Source organism: Camelus dromedarius, chromosome 27 (assembly GCF_036321535.1).
Source record: "Camelus dromedarius isolate mCamDro1 chromosome 27, mCamDro1.pat, whole genome shotgun sequence".
Classification (NCBI taxonomy): Eukaryota; Metazoa; Chordata; class Mammalia; order Artiodactyla; family Camelidae; genus Camelus; species Camelus dromedarius.
This window is the reverse complement of record NC_087462.1, coordinates 11,236,825-11,252,805: the sequence shown is the minus strand read 5'-3', so window position 1 is coordinate 11,252,805 and position 15,981 is coordinate 11,236,825. Positions and strand designations below refer to the sequence as shown.

General features: G+C 53.6%; 2 protein-coding genes across 11 annotated transcripts in view; one reads left to right on the top strand and one right to left on the bottom strand.

Annotated features, from left to right (window-relative positions):
- The first annotated feature begins 11 nt into the window (after positions 1–11).
- On the top strand, positions 12–1,722 carry TSSK6 (testis specific serine kinase 6). Its single transcript, XM_010997345.3, has one exon. It carries the CDS (start codon positions 752–754, stop codon positions 1,571–1,573), a length of 822 nt encoding a protein of 273 aa, XP_010995647.2. The 5' UTR covers positions 12–751; the 3' UTR covers positions 1,574–1,722.
- Positions 1,723–4,643: 2,921 nt separating this feature from the next.
- GATAD2A (GATA zinc finger domain containing 2A) overlaps positions 4,644–15,981 on the bottom strand; it is a 92,437-nt gene continuing 81,099 nt past the window's right edge. For 7 of the 10 annotated variants that reach the window (XM_031437724.2, XM_031437719.2, XM_064480064.1 and 4 more), the window contains 5 exons: positions 14,413–14,692; positions 11,723–12,021; positions 11,010–11,084; positions 10,514–10,709; positions 4,644–8,159 (listed from right to left, as the gene is read on the bottom strand). In XM_031437724.2, the coding sequence (XP_031293584.1) occupies positions 8,029–8,159; positions 10,514–10,709; positions 11,010–11,084; positions 11,723–12,021; positions 14,413–14,692 (981 nt within the window). In that variant the 3' untranslated portion in view covers positions 4,644–8,028. The remainder of the gene's footprint in view (positions 8,160–10,513; positions 10,710–11,009; positions 11,085–11,722; positions 12,022–14,412; positions 14,693–15,981) is intronic. The other 3 variants (XM_064480065.1, XM_064480068.1, XM_064480066.1) reach the window with 3 other exon arrangements.

Here is a 15,981-nt window from a genome sequence, read left to right as displayed (position 1 = left end):
CGGCTGGGAAACCTAGGGCGTTGGTGCATCCACTCCAGTGCGTGGGAGGGTTCTGGTAGTGGGGCCTGGGGTCGACTGCGCGGCCCATCTGCGGCGGCAGAGTTCTTATTTCCTCTTCTCCCAGATGGGGCTGGCTCAGTCGGTGTCAACGCCTGCAGTCCGTCTGGTCGCCTAGGTCCTTGCACCAGAAGACTTACTATTCACTTTCCCTCTGGAGCGATGTGCGGGACAGTCGGAAACCCCAAGCTCTGGTGGGAGCCAGGTCTCTTTACCATTTTCTACCCTCTAAGGAGGCTCTGCGGGCAGTCCAGGGCTCCACAGGGTCATGGCTAGGTACACTAAGTTGGAGGGCGGCTGCTGTTCAGGTTCGGACTCATGAGGAATCGCCCAAATCCCAGGCACGGATTCCACTCCCGGTGGTTGTCGGGACCTCTTGCTAGTCTCCTCTCATCGGGAACTAGACCATCCAGAGCGATTATGAGTCACAAAGCCTTAGGGATTTGGGGGACACCACGGGACGGGGTCCTGCGGGAGACCCCACCCCGAGGCGGGGGTGACGCCCGCGGTCACTTCACAAGGCAGAAATTGTTACCTGGGCAATAAAAGACACCGCGGCGGCGGGGGCCCGGGAGTGGGCACATGGGGGTGCGGGTGTGCAGGTGCCAAGCACCATGGGTTAGGCCCGAGATCGGAGTCCGGCCGCCCCCCGACAGCAGCCGCCTCCTGCTCCCCACGCGCCCCAGGCGCCACCATGTCGGGCGACAAACTTCTGAGCGAACTCGGCTATAAGCTGGGCCGCACAATAGGCGAGGGCAGTTACTCCAAGGTGAAGGTGGCCACGTCCAAAAAGTACAAGGGCACGGTGGCCATCAAAGTGGTGGACCGGCGGCGCGCGCCGCCCGACTTCGTCAACAAGTTCCTGCCACGGGAGCTGTCCATCCTTCGAGGCGTGCGGCACCCGCACATCGTGCACGTCTTCGAGTTCATTGAGGTGTGCAATGGGAAGCTGTACATCGTGATGGAGGCTGCCGCCACCGACCTACTACAGGCCGTGCAGCGAAACAGGCGTATCCCAGGGGGGCAAGCGCGCGACCTCTTCGCGCAGATCGCCGGCGCTGTGCGCTACCTGCACGACCATCACCTAGTGCACCGCGACCTCAAGTGCGAAAACGTGCTGCTGAGCCCTGATGAGCGTCGCGTCAAGCTCACTGACTTTGGCTTCGGCCGTCAGGCGCATGGCTACCCGGATCTGAGCACCACCTATTGTGGCTCGGCCGCCTACGCGTCGCCCGAGGTACTCCTGGGCATTCCCTACGACCCCAAGAAGTACGACGTGTGGAGCCTTGGCGTCGTGCTCTACGTCATGGTCACCGGGTGTATGCCCTTCGACGACTCAGACATCGCAGGCCTGCCCCGGCGCCAGAAGCGCGGCGTTCTCTACCCCGACGGCCTCGAGCTGTCCGAGCGCTGCAAGGCCCTGATCGCCGAGTTGCTGCAGTTCAGCCCGTCGGCCAGGCCCTCCGCGGGCCAAGTAGCGCGCAACGGCTGGCTACGTGCGGGGGACTCCGGCTAGAAGCCGGGGTTCCCACTATTCCCGCCGCCCCGAGCACTGCGCAAGCGCAGCGCACGCGCGAGCAGCGCGTTTCTGGAGTGCCGCGAAGCCGCCGCGCGCCGCTGCTCACGCGCTCTTCCCCCTTCCCCACTCCCAAGACGCCGGGCGCAGCAGTCGCCTGGCTTTGGACTAGCTCCTCCTCCAGGATCCCGAGAGCAGGAGGGCGCATGCGCTTCCTCGATTCCCCCTCGAGAAGACCCTGGGAGGGGGCGGGACGAGAGAAGACGGAAGCATTGCGCCTGCGCGGAATGAGCGGCGGCTACGCGGCGGGCAGTGACTCCACTGAGCAGCTGCCAGCGAGCGGACGCAGGCGAAGGGCGTCCGTCCCCGGCCAGCTGCGCATGCCGGTGAGGGAAGGCGTGCTCGGGACGCTGCTCCCCTTGGAACCTGCAATAAACGCGCTCTTTCTCGCACCTGGTTCTAGCGATGGCCCCCTTTAACGGAGTGCGGGGGCGGGGGACATCGCTCCCGGGGTAGGGTCAGGAGCCCCATTTTAGAGAAAGGCTTGTGGAGGTTCTTGTTCCAGGTGTGAAAAGGGAGTTGGGAGGTTTCGAACCCGAACCTTGCAGGCTCCCCACCCTGGCGGGCTTTGGAGTCGTCCCTGGGCGTTGTGATGGTCCTGGGAATGTGGGTGCTGGACTAGAGAGAGAGGACCCCAGCACCCTTCTAGTGTTTTAAGGGTGGAACGATGAGGGGCGGAGACCGTCTGCCTCGACAGAAACTGAGCTTTTGCAAGAGAGGAAATTGAGGCCCTCATAGGTATCACTTGCTCAAGAACAGCTGGGATTTGCACCCAGAGATGTCTAAAGTGAGTTGGGGAGGTGGTGGAAGCTCTCCTTAGTGAGGGTCCCTTCTTTGGTGAGGGTAAGCATCTGGTGGGGAGAATCGAGGGTGGGGCATGAATATGCCGCGTTCATTGTGTACTCTGTTTATCCATGCATTTTTTGAGTGCCTTCTGTGTGCCAGGCTCTGGGACTCAGCAGAATGGCTTGAATCCATCCCTGCTTTCAGTGAGGAAGCAAGTCAAAAGTAAAGAATAGTGTAGAAATAAAATAATTGTAAGTTGTGCTAAATGCCAGGTGGGGGTGACCAAGGGGTGGACTGAAGCAACATTTGAGCTGAGCCCAGAAGGAATCAAACACTTGCAAACTGCAGAAAACAAGTGTTCCCAAGGCAGAATGGAGCTGGTGTGTTTGAGGAACGCCAGGAAGCTCTGATGGCTGGAATGGAGAGGGAAAGGAGGTGCAGAGGGAAAGGTGTGTGTCTGGTGCCTAGAGAGGGACCCCACAGGGTCTGGGGGAGATTGGGGGGTTATTGCCTGTGATAAGTTTACTGGGTTTGGTGACAATGGTTGTCGTCATTTGGGGTGTATGGAAAATGCCACCATAAGCCCTTATCCTACCTGCCTCCACTTGAGCCCCACAGTCCCTGAAGAGGGTGGTGGGCAGCTTATGGGTCTGACCATGCCCCACCTCTGCTCACTCACCCTCCATGGCTCTCAGGTGCCAACTCCCCCCTCGCTCCCTTTAAAAAGGCTGTGACCCCAACCCCCTCATTTTGCAGAGAAACTGAGGCTAAGAGGGGAAATGCCTTGCTCCTATTTGGGCTGGTTCATTTCGGAGCTGAGACAAAGAACCCAATCCTAGTTTAGAAGAGCACCTCTCCTGACCAGGGCCATACCTCAGGCTTCCAACCTGGAAAATGGAAGCAGGAACCCATCCTCAGGGTTGTTGGGAGGGGCTATGGCTCACTGGAGGACTGTGCCCCCAAGCTTTCTTGAGGCTCTGAACTACACTCAGAATAAAACCCACATCCTTGCCTCTTGCCTCCAAGGTCCAGGCACACTATTCTCCTTTGTCCTTGACCTGCCCTGCGTGGTCTCACCTCTGACCCTTTGTGTAGACTGCTCCCACTTCCTGCCCTCTTCCCTTCTCTTCATTCAAGGCTTGGCCTAAAAGGTCACCTCCCCCCGCTCCAACACCCCGTTCTTTCTTCCTGTGCCCTTGTCGCAAGGTGCGATCCCAATGCTGGAGTGTGACACATGCACTGACTAATCTGTGTAAGCAATGGGCCTGGGGATCCTCCCACCTTATGGCCACAGACTTAAGGCTCAGTTCAGAGGGGACAAGGTCTCAGGGACCAGGGCTTGTGTCCCATTTGTTTGCTGGAGAAGTTGCTTGAGACTTGCCTTTGGTCCCTGGGGGAGCCTGTGCCTGATCCAGCAAAGACTCACTTGAGGGCTAACTGGAGCCCCAGAGGTGGGCTTCTCTCAGCCAGTCTCTGGGGGTGTGAGGCACCAATCAGTGTCACAGGAGCAAGACAGGCTTGGGTTGAATTTCAGTCATGTCTTCTACCAGTTCTGTGCCTTGCCCAGGTGAGACCAGGCTGGCTGTGGCCACTGGTGAGAGCCCTCAGCTCCCAGGCAGGGATGCCCCAGTAACATGAAATAACAACAAAAAGCACCTAGGAAAATAGGGTCACATTTTATGCACTTTGGAATTCGTCAGAGTGCTCACAGATCTCATTTTGTGAATAAAACTTGAAAGTGTGTCAGCCTGTGAAAAGTAAATCACTAGGAATTGTTGATTTCAGAGCCAGCTGGGTAGCTCCCACCTTCTGTGCTTAGAATCTACATCTGCAGCATCATGTCCTGCAGCAGACCCAGTGCCATGCCAAGCCTGAAAAGCACTCCAGAAAAGCCCACCACTCTGGGACAGAGGCTGGTGATGGCCAGGAGCCAGCCCGAGGGGCAAAACCCACTGGATTTTCAGCCCACTCCCAATGCTGTGGGTAAACAGGCCACAAAGCTCCAGGTTCTGGTGGAGATGGAGGCCCAGAGGCAAGCTTGAGGACTCCATACCTGTGGGAAGTGAGGTCTGAAAGCAGCCCAAAAGCGGGTATCCTATCCTTTGCTTTCCTGTTAACAAAGGTACCTTGTTGTACCTTCCCAAGTCTTCAAGCTGCCCCAAAGTGGGGACAAAAACAATGCAGGAAAACGAGGGCGGAGGGGACAAAAGAAAAACACAGCCAACACATCATCCATTTCTTTATTATCCTTCAGATTCTAAAACTTCCTCATGACACAATGTATAGCCATTGATTCCAGTCTGTTTATTAGAACTCGTATCCCGGTTCAGTGGCCGACTTTTTTTTTTTCACATTTATTATCAAAGACTTAGAGTCACAATAAATACAAGTGACAACCTCCTCCCCTCAACCAAAACAAACCACCTCCCAAATATCCTACACTAGGGTAACTGTCTAGTACACCTTCTTTGTTAAGGATTATAAAACTTAAGCGGTCCTTTTAAAAAAAAAAGCTCATCCGAGTTCTTTAGGCAAACACCATGTGCAGCATGACTAGGTATCAAAGAAAAACCCTATGGCAGAGCAGCAAGGACTATCTTTCATTATTTACACCCCTGTGATGAGAATTTATCATATAGAAAACTCCTCCCCATGTCTCTCTGCCCATAGGAGAGTGACACGTGGGACACAAGAGCCACAAGACACAGCAGGGGTGTATTGTCGCCTTTCATTCCCTCTGCACTAGAGTGAGCTTTTGCTTCATGTAGGTCTTAGAGCAGACAAGAGCAGAGCCATCCCTGCACCCACCACCTCCCAGAGAAAAGCCACTCTTGACCATATCAAAGGTGTGGGTCCCAACAGCACACATGGGATACTGGGGACTGGACTCCCCACAACATGGTCAGGATGGCCAGAGCCGTGGGCAGCTCCACGTAGACACATTCATCTGTGTGAGCATCCACGTGTACACGCAGGCCCACATACATGTAGCCGTTTCAGAGCTGCTCCCCCCACTGTCAAAATGGGGAAGTAAGCTCGGTGAACCCCACACCCCAGTTCATGTAACAGCTGAGGTTCTGAGTAGTTTCCAGTTGCTTTTGGGGGTCCCTATCACACATTACTGGGGATTTACAATCTTCATTTGGGACTGGGGACTCCCACATTCTCATGGCTCCAGGGAACCGGGTCCTCTCAGCACAGGCTCCCAGAGCTGTGGCTGATTTTGAGGGGTGGGCTTTGGGACCGGGAGAATACCCTTAACGTCCTTCCCAAACCCAGAGGTATTTAACGCCTTTTCTTGTAACATAAATTTCATCACAGAACCACTTCACTTGGGGCTTATCACAGAAGTTACAGTGCAAAGGGGAAACTCAAGGGGAAAAAAAAGTTTTGAGACAGTAGAAATGAACTTATAAAGATTAAGGCATCTCACCTTCTTGACCCCTTTTTTTAAAAAGCTACATTTACGTCACAGCAAGTCCTTCCTATGGGAATGCTTCCAGAAATGCTGGGCTGGAGGAGGCAGAGGCAGGGTCAGAGCCTGGCCATCCTGCCCTCCGCCTGTGATCAGTTTAGACTGAACTCACGGCCTATTCAACAGCCTGGGAAAGTCTGGCCAGGTGAGGTGAGGTGGTTCCTGAGCATGGTGGAGAGTGAGGTTGAGGGAGATGGGGTTGGGAGCCAGCGTGTGTGGCTTGGCTCGGGGCCCTCGAGTCACAGACCTAGTCAATCCCTGTGGGGGTGCAACAACCGTGGTGCACCTCCCAGTGCAGAGGTGACCTTGGCCCAGACACCTGATCCCGACTTGCTGCATAGAACTGAGGTCAGTTTGCCAGGGGAGGCCAGCCGGGCACTCTTTCTTGGAGGATCTGGAAAATCTGGCCCATGTCATTGAACAGACAGAGCTAACAGCTCAGAGTAGTATAAGACAGGTATTTATTTGCCAGGCACACAGAAAAATGCGAGGAATAGAAATGCTTGCATACTCTTGATTTTTTGGTGTAAAAACACACCGTTCCCCACCCCCCTCCTGAAGGTCAGTTTCCCTCCTTTCCCCCAATTCCCTGGATCTTGGAATGAAAGCCACCCTTTTCCTGCCCTCCCCTCCTTCAGCCCGTCTACGTTATGCACTCAGAACAAAAATCAGTAAGAAACTTAGGTTTTACACAACAAAACATTAGAACGTTTTGCAAAACTAGGTCTTCTACTGCATGTCAAAAATGCTTTCTAAACACTGATACACAACATGAGAGGGGGGTTAAATGAGCCTTTATTAGAATGTTGCAGCAGTGTAGTCAAAGAATATGGCCCTACAAAATAAGGATTTTAAATTAAGTCCCTAACTGCATGGATAGGAAAACCAGGGCTGGGGCTGAAGTGGGGAGCAGCGTACCCCATCTCCACACACGTGTGCGTGCACATGACACCCTTGCACCTGCACAGAGCTAGCTCGTGTGCAGCACACACATAACAGCTTCTGCCTTTCCTCATGGACTGATTTTCAAGGAGTGGAAGAAACCAAACCAAAACACAACTAAGAGCAGACCTGATCCTTTGTAAGACATTTCTGTAGACTCTAGAGGGTAAAAAAAACAAAAACAAAACTGAAGGCAAACCCTGGCAGCATGGCCCTGCTTCAAGGGAAGGTTCTAAACTAGACCCGAACATAAACCCTGAAGTCGGGGGGGGGGGGGGCACCTCCCCACCAGGACACACCTGACAGGAGCACAGGCCAGGGTTTAGGACGTTGTCCATCAAAATAAGTAGGAAAAGAAAAGGAAGATATTTAATAAAATAAACCACCACAACAACAAAAAAAACACAACAGCCAGCCCCTCCAACTTCCCACTCAGGCTCTGGATGTTGCTGCCAATTCTCTCTTCCCTCCTCCACTGGTGGCGCACGGCTTCCAGGTTCCCGGGCTCTCTGGCTGGGTCTGGGTTGCAGTTTGTTCTTCTGCTAAGTGTGGAAGGTTGGGGGTCTCCGGGATGAGCAGCAGCAGAGGCCTTCTGCTGGAGCAAGGGCTGGGTGGTCTGCGGCCCACCCTCCAGGGCATGGGGGCCGTGCCTGGCAGGGAACCCTGGGTCTGCATGGTTTACATTAAACTCCATCATCATCAGGTGATTTAAAAAAAAAAATCTGTCAACCTAGAGATTGCCATGAAGGAAGGCAGTCAAAGATTAGGAGGCTAAGATGGGGAAAAGCAAAAACAAAACAGAACGCTCCACTCAACTTCAGAAGCCCCGGGCGCCAGTCTTGCCCGAGCGTGTCACAGTGTCTAGGGTGAGCCGTCCATGGGGGCCGAAGGGGAGCGCCAGGAGCAGAACCAGCCCCCAAGGTCCGCTTTTCTGCTGGTGTTGGGCAAACTAAAGGCAAAGAAAGGAAGAAAGCCCACGGGAAAGGTCCCCCAGTAATAATCCTGGTCCACCTGTGAAGCGGCAACCCCCCAGCCGCGACGAGACTTTGCAGCCAAGATCGGAGCTCTCACTTCTGCAGCTGGGCCCGCGTTTGCTCGCCCTCTTGGGGAGCAGGGTGTCTTCCCAAGTGGAGGGTGGTGGGGCCAGGTGGGAGGGAGGAGGGAGCCTATCCTCCACTGGGCCCGGCTCGCACTATTTCCACGTGGCCGATTGGGGGATGGAGCGTGGCGGGATCATGTCCAGGAGGTACTCCCGCTGGCGGTCCACAGCTGAGGAGGTCTTGTGCACTGCCAAGCTTGGGCTGACGAATGCAAGGGCCCCACCTGCAACAGAGCAGAGCAACAGGCCACGACGGCACCAGTCGGAGAAGGCTCCTGGGAGAACCCCAGCCTCAGCTGGGCGAACTGAGCATGGATGGTACAAATCTTATCCTTGAAGCTGAAGAGAGCTTATTAACTCAATTGCCTTTACAATGTTCCCAGCCTCTGCCACAGTAGCCCTACATGTGGGGCAATAATCAGAGATTCCGTCAGCTACCAGAACTATGAAAACTGAGGTGTTTACCGCAGTGCTACTTAAAACAGCAAACAACTACAAATGACTGAACTGTGCAACAGGGCAATCCAGTATGATGGAATACTATATAGCCTTTACAACCTATCTTGTCCTCAAAGAGTTTTTTAATGACATGGTAACATTCTCTCATTAAAACATTGAGAAGGACACAGAATGGCAAATACAGCATGATCCCTCTGTAGGACACATCCTGTTTTTTTCTTTATTATTTACATGCTGGCCTTTACACACACGTGACGTGCGAGTGAAGAGGCAGACGGGGGTGAAGTCCCTGTGTGCAGCAGTTGCTCTCCTGGTGTAGATGACAGCTCCTGCCATTATCCTCTCTCCGTATTGTCCACATCTCCAGTGAACACATAATCACGTTTATACTTGGAAAATGAAGAAATGACCCCACCTCACCCTCCCATCCTCCAACCAGCACACTTAGGTTCTGGGCTGGCCTGGGGGTAAGGACTGCCCTGGAGTCCCAGCTGCAGCAGGGACCAGAGTCACTGTGTCACCAGAAGTATTTCTGGTGGGTTAATATATTTTGTGGAACAAGTGTTCCAAAGTCAAATTTACCACAGAGCCCTTCCTGTGCATTCAAGGGCAGCACTCCAGAAACCTGCTGGCCAGGTCCTGCCCAGTTTTCCTCAAACTACCATCCAGAAAGCCAGGGTGACCAGGAGTGCTAGCAGAACTCTTCTGAGAATTGCTGTTCTTAAGCCATGACACTTTTACCTCCAATCCTACAAATAGTTGGACACAGCAACTATTTATGCCTTCACATTCCCTTTCAAACATTACCCTTAACGCGCACAATTTTCACACAGTTTACTATCTATCACTGCATATACACGTGGACACTCATATTTGACTTTACCCACTTATTTCATATACTTTCAAATTTCCCATGAAAGGAATTTCTGACCCGCTGGGAGTTCTTAGCTATAATCTTAAACATGCTGAGCAAAAGTATCTCTGCCTGGTTTGTTTACAAATGCTCTCTGATCTCTGAAGAAGGCAGCTCAAATTCTTCTGAAGTTGGATGAACTTGCCTGAGCTTACTCTCCTCTGCAAGGTCTGATACTTGAGCGTGTTTCTAACTCATGGTCAGCTGCATGCACAGCTGGCTCTGTGTTCTGTTTGCACAGACAGCCCAGCTCTCCCAGTTCTGACTAGTGAGATGGACCTCACAACAGTGCCTCTACTTCCTACAAGGATGCAGCGACCACGGAGGGCAGGGGAGACAGGACACTCGCTCCACTGCGAGCTCTCTCCCATCTCCTCCTCTCAGCACTTTGTGCCTACATTTCACTTTCCCGTTTTTGATAGACACAAGAAATATTTAACTTCCATCTTAAGACCAGCAAATAATAAAAAAACAGGAAAAATGGTGTGGAGGATGACCCAAGAGCAACCCAGGAACAGTGGGGCTGTGGCAGACTGGGGAACAACCACCTAAGGGTCTCCATCTCCCCGAGGCTGCTCCTCAAATGCCAGCTTCTCAGAGGCCTTTGCTGCCCACCTCAATTAAAATCCCAGTTCCCGTCCCAGGGTCCCTCTCCTCCTGCCTGCTTTCTCATTTTATTTTGTACTTTGCACCACCTGACCTGTTCAAGGCAAAGGGCAGGAAGAGGGTTCCCACAAAGCAGGTAATGAAGGACACTGGATAAGCAAGAAATGAAGCTAGTGCACCGAGAAAGATACACTATAACAGCAAAGAGAGGCATTCTCTATAGCAGGAGGGGTAGGGGGTGAGCTGGCAAAATGAGCATATATGCTTATAGAGTGCACTGATCTTGGATGGCGCTGCCTAAATTGGTTCTGCCACCAGTTTGGGGTCAAGCGCTGAGAGTCTGGGTGTAGAGGGTGGAGACACGAGGGTGATTAGTATTTACACAGGACTACCACTTGCTCAGGGATCCTATTTAGTGAGTAGAAGAGACAAAGCTGAAGAATCAGAGGCAGCTGCTCTCAGGAAGCAGGTCTGTGGGTTCAGGAACCTTTGTGCCATTTCCATTCACTTGTGTGTGTGCACACGTCTTTGTTAAAAATAAGGAAGGGACGGACCCAATCCCAGCAAGGTCCCCGCTCTGAGCCCCATGGGGCTGCCCACCTGTACTCAGGGGCGCCTTCTTCCAGTTGGAGGTGGCGTTGCCTTTGCCGGCGCTCACGGCTCTCTCGGAATGTCTGCCGGTCCTGCTGACAAGGGCTGTGGCCGAGGCTGCATTCTGCAGTTTGGGTGACTGGCTGAAAGTGTGCAGGATGCCTCGGGGCGTTGTGGCCGAACCCCGGGACAGCTGGCTGGAGGCCTACAGTGGAGAGAGGGTGCAACAGCTCATGTGGGGAAGGGGGCAACAGAGGGCAAGATGCTCAGCGCAGCCTCTCCTTGTTCTGGCTGACCTCTCCCCACCCACACGGGATCCCTAAAGTCCAAAATCAGGAGACTAGGTAAGTTACACCGAGGCAGGGGGGGAAGAAGGAAGGGAGAGAGAGAGACAGACAGACAGACGCAGGCAGCGTGACAGTCGGCGACGGACGTGGTCACGGTCTGGGGCGTGAGGGCTGGTTGGTGGCGCGGTGCAGGGGGCTCCCGGCACCGCAGTTCTGACCTGTAGCACAGCCCCGTTACTCCAGTCGCGGGCCTCTCCTGAGCGGAACGCCAACTTACGCCGGGGTTTTATGACCTACACAAATGGGGGTTGAAATCGAGGTCAGCACTGTCCAGAGGCTGGCCTAGGGTGACCTAGAGTGACCAAAGGGCAGCAGTTGTGGCTGCATGAGGCCTAGTCCCCACAGGATAGGAATTTCCTGAGGGCAGCACAGCTACCCACTACATAGGGATCTTGAGAAGATGTGTTTATTAGTGAGTTTCAAAATGACTTCCAAGAACACAAAAAAATTGGGGTGGGAAAGCAAAGCAATTAAAAAAAAAAAAGCAGCCAAAAAAAAAACTTGACTTCAAACTTGCTTCTCTCCTTAATTTAGCTAGAACATTTCTTCCAAACGCCCCTTTTGTATCTCAATGTGGTTTTCAGAAAAGTCCTTTTAGACAAGAAGCACTTGTCAGCCGGCACACTGCAAGTGAAAGCTACAAAATCTAAAGAAACTGCAAATTAGTATTTTCACCACCAAATGCCACCATTAAATGCAATTTAGATGCACAGTTAACAACCAGGCAGATGATCGCCGAGTGTGGGAGAGAATGTCAGAACATCTTGCCTGCTAGCGACAACTCCCTGCCAAGGGAATGAGGCCTCTCTCCTGGAAGGCAAGGCCGCCCAGCCCATGTTCCCAGGCCACAACTCTGGCCTTGGCCCCTCACCTGCTTCAGCACGGGGTGTGGGGCGGTGGCAGGCTCAGCCTTGGCCTGCGTGGGGGCAGCGCCCTGCTGCAGGAGGCGCTGCTCGATCTCCTGCTCCTGCTGTAGCGCCTTCACGAAAGCAGCCTTCAGCCGGCTCGTGTGCTCCACCTTGAGGGCCTTCTTCTGGTTGGATGCCATGCAGTTCTCACACATGATGGCACCACCCTTTTCCTCCCGCCAGCGGCACGTGAAGTCCGTCTTGCACTGTGCACACATGTAGGGCTCCCGGGACAGCACAACGGCGGCTGACATCCTGCCTGCTGTAGGGAGAATCAGGTGTGGCTCATGTCAAAGGAACAGTGACATCACAGCCAGAGCCCCTACTACCCTCAAGGTGGGATGCGGATGCAGGTGGAGCAGGGGCAGCATCCTGGGCCATGTGGCCCAACTGAAGCCTTGGTTAATGATTGTTCATTCGGCAAACACGTATTGGGTGCCAAATGTGTGCGAACACCGGGCCAGCCTCAGGGAAGCTTTGCTGGCTGAAGCAAGGTTGAAGCACTTTAGAAAACACCGTGGGTTAGGCATCCTTGGTACCAACTCTCAAAGATGTTAGTGCTGTCAGCTTTGGCTTCTCCTGATAGTGTCTCCTACCCACAGTGCAATGTGAGACCTCACAAGCAGCGTTTCCAACCCTCCTGTACTGCATCACCAGTGGAGAGGGGACAAGGACCACTCCAGACCCCACCCTGTTGTGACAGGCACCCTTACTAGTGGGCAAGTTAACTAAGGACTAGTAGCCTAGGCGAGTGCTCATGCCGACAGGCACTGTGCCTGATGCCCTGTGGGTATCAGGGTGTCCAATTCTCACAAGAAACTTCTGAAAGGGTACCCTCGCCCCACTGTCCTGGGGAAGAAACCGAGGCCAGAGAGATGAAGTAACCTGTACACAACCAGTCAGGGGCAGGGCCAGGACGCACACCCAGTGCCCTGGGAGATGGGAACTCGGCATCTCCTTAATCAGCCACAGGAGGGGTGACTGGGGAAGCCACAAAAAGCGCCCACTCAGCTGTGGGGTCAATATTTTTGCCACTGAATGTGCAATAAGGGGTACCTTTTGCATTTCCCCCCTATCTTTTCTGTGTTCAGCACTCAAGAGTTTAATTGCCTCTTGGTACTATGGACTCTTGGTGCTGAGAGTCCCTCAGCCTCCCCATCCCACCTTGGGTCTGCCCGAGCTGCCCCTGACTGCAGAGAAGCTGCGTGGATCTGACTCTAGATCTGACTTCTAGTCACTAAATAAACAGATAGGATGTTACCTGTCCAAGCCACCCCCAGCTCCAGCCCCAGCCTATAGATAACACACTCTGGTAAGAAGTGTTCTCCTTCTACAAGTCCAGTTCCAGAGGACGTGGCACCTGCGTCCAGTCCACACCAGGCAGCTAAGGCCTGCGTGACCAGTGCCAGAGCAGAGACATCTCAAGCAGGATTCAGAGCCTCTGCCCACAGTTAGGTCCTATTTTGGCAACAGGAGAGAGTGACTGACCAGAGATGAGAACAAGCAGAGACAGACTGATCTGGGAGAGCAAACGGCCAGCACAGGCAAGTGCAGGAAGGGCGGACCTGGTGTCCTGGCTTGGGCCTCCTGCCTGCTGCACCGCACCAGCCTTGCAGCAGCAATTTTGCCAGCTCTACCTCATCACAGAGGAGGCATTAAAGGGATCCAGACACACCCAGGCTGTGTCAGAGCCCACATCCCTTCCTACCGGCCTGGCTCTGAGGCCCCACCATCCCTTGAGACAACCTGACAGGTAGAGTCCACCAGGCCATCCCCTGCCCTAACCAGGTTATGGCCCTGCTGCCTCCTCAGCCCTGAGCATCTGGTAAGATCACTGGCTGCCCAACACATGTCACCACAGCTCAAACCCAGGGTGTAAGGTCTTCAGCTCAGCATCTGCTGGAGGCTCCCTAAGGGCCAATCTGGCCCCCATCTCTGGATCCAATGTCACTTTTGATCACTACACTATACATGCCCTTTTATTCCTAAAACCTCCTAACCTACAGGTGTGCTTTCCAAACCACTTCTAAGGAAGGTAATAAAGTGAACCTGGGGCCGGGGGAGGGTCCAGCTCAGTGGTAGAGCGCACGCTCAGCATGCAGAAGGGTCCTGGATTTAATCCCCAGCGCCTCCATTAAAATAAACAAACCCAATCACCTTCCCCTCACAAAGAAACAAAATAAATAAAGTGAACCTGATCCAGGCACGTGTGTCCCTCTCCCACTTTGGGGACTCAGCACTCAAAGCTCCAGAAAGTTCTATCCTTGCATGATGACCACACACTTACCTGAGAGCCCAGTCTGGCAGGCTTTACTTCCAGACTTCCTCCTCGCCTCCCTCTGTGGCACACCAACATCACAGGGCCATTGCCACTTGTTCCCCTGGACACACACTAGGGGTCTCGGGCCTCACCAGGACCCAGCTCTCACAGGTGGCCCCATCAGAAAGAAGGTACCTGTGATATGTTTAAAAAACTATCCCAACCTCATAGCAAGTGAAGAACTGATGACAAAACATCCTTCATAACACGTCCTAAGACAGCTGTGAGTACACAGAGGGCGTGCCAACATGTGCCTCACATCAGAAACAACCTACATGATGGGAACTTCAGAGGCAAGAGATGAAAACAGCCCCAGGCCTAGGGCCTCCTCACCTTGCGTCTCCAGCAGGTTCTGCACCACCTCCTCCAGGCCGACCAGGTAGATGAATTCATTGTTGGCAGCACTGGGCAGGAAGTTCATCTCAGGGGCAGGGGGCTTGGGAGGGGGGATTTCAAGCAGCGTCTTCTCCAGCTGTTTGCGCAGTGCAAGCTTGGCAGCCGCCTGCCGGCTGGCTGGAGAATCAGCAGAGGTGACCACGGAGGCCACGCTGGTGGGGGTGGAGTTGGCCTGAGCAGAGGTGGCCGTCGTCCCTTTCAGCGATGCTGGGGAGGGCTTTTGAGAGACAACAACCTGGGTCAGAGTGCTTGTAGAGCCCACCCTGAGGCGGACTCCAATGCTGCACCCACAGCCCAGGTTGGCACCAGTAGCTACACTAACAAGTCCTTATAAAAGTAACTCCCAGCTGCCTGACATGGACAGGCTACAGGAAAAGCAGTATTAAACTCATCGCTCTACAAGATGACCAATCTTATAAATACATTTGTTGAGGTCTAGACAATATCTAATAAACCATAACTTTAAAGTCTGTAATTTGCTATGCTTGGCCACCTGAGGACACCCATGAAGCCATCACCATGACCAGGATAGTGGGTACCCCCCAGGCAATTGCCCATGCCCCCGCCCCCCACCCAGAGACCCTGGCCACTGTCTTGTCACTATGGACTGGCTCTCTTTCTAGCAGAGGTCTGGGCGGCCTGCTTTCTCAAAAGGTTGCAATGGTGGCTCACTGTGGCATCAATGGCATTTCTCTCATCTTTGCGTGGCTCTGCCCTTCACCCTTCTTGACCATCACTGCTCCTACATTACTTTATCATCTTCATCCGGACCCCAGTGACTGACCCTTCATCATCTCCTTGCTCCAGTCCACCTGCCCCTCAACACTTTCAAGTGCTCTTCCCCAAACCTGCAGTTGACCAAGCCAGTGCCCTTAGGTTTGTGGGGCTGAGAACTCTTACAGAAATCCAAGAAAAGTTGGGTATACATACCACCCCCTGGAAAACGCACACACCTGACAACCTGTACCTAACACATCACGGGGCTCAAGGAGCCCAGGATACTTTCCCAAGACCCCATCCAAAGGTTCTCCAGAGCTGAGCAAGACTCCCTGATGCAGAGGATGCCATCACAAGCACCTGGGCCTGGCCATTCTGGCCGCTGACCAGCCATTTCTTTCCTTTCCCCCTTGCAGGCTCCCCTGGCCCCACAAGGAGCAGTCACAGGCTCCACCGCTGCCTGTCCGGTTCCTGTCCTCACAGCACAAGAATAGGGTCTGGCACACAGCAGGAATTTCATCAGCGTTTATGGAGTGGATGAAACTGCCTACACAGGTCAGTCTTTTGCTCTGTCCAGGATCCCCATTTGAGTGGGAGGACTGGACTTGAACCTGACTTTAGAGGAGGGAAGGACGTTGCCCAGAGCCCTGCTGGCCATGCTCTTATTTGAGAAAGGCAGGCAAGGACGCACCATGCCAAAGGAGGAAGAAACGCTAACTCACACATCAACAAAAGCCTTTGCAGACCCAGTAATTTTATCTGCCAATGAGGAACTTGCTTCCATCCTGC

What these genes read in the sequence shown, in the direction of transcription:
- TSSK6 (XM_010997345.3), top strand. Translation starts at nt 752, where the DNA reads ATGTCGGGCGACAAACTTCTGAGCGAACTCGGCTATAAGCTGGGCCGC.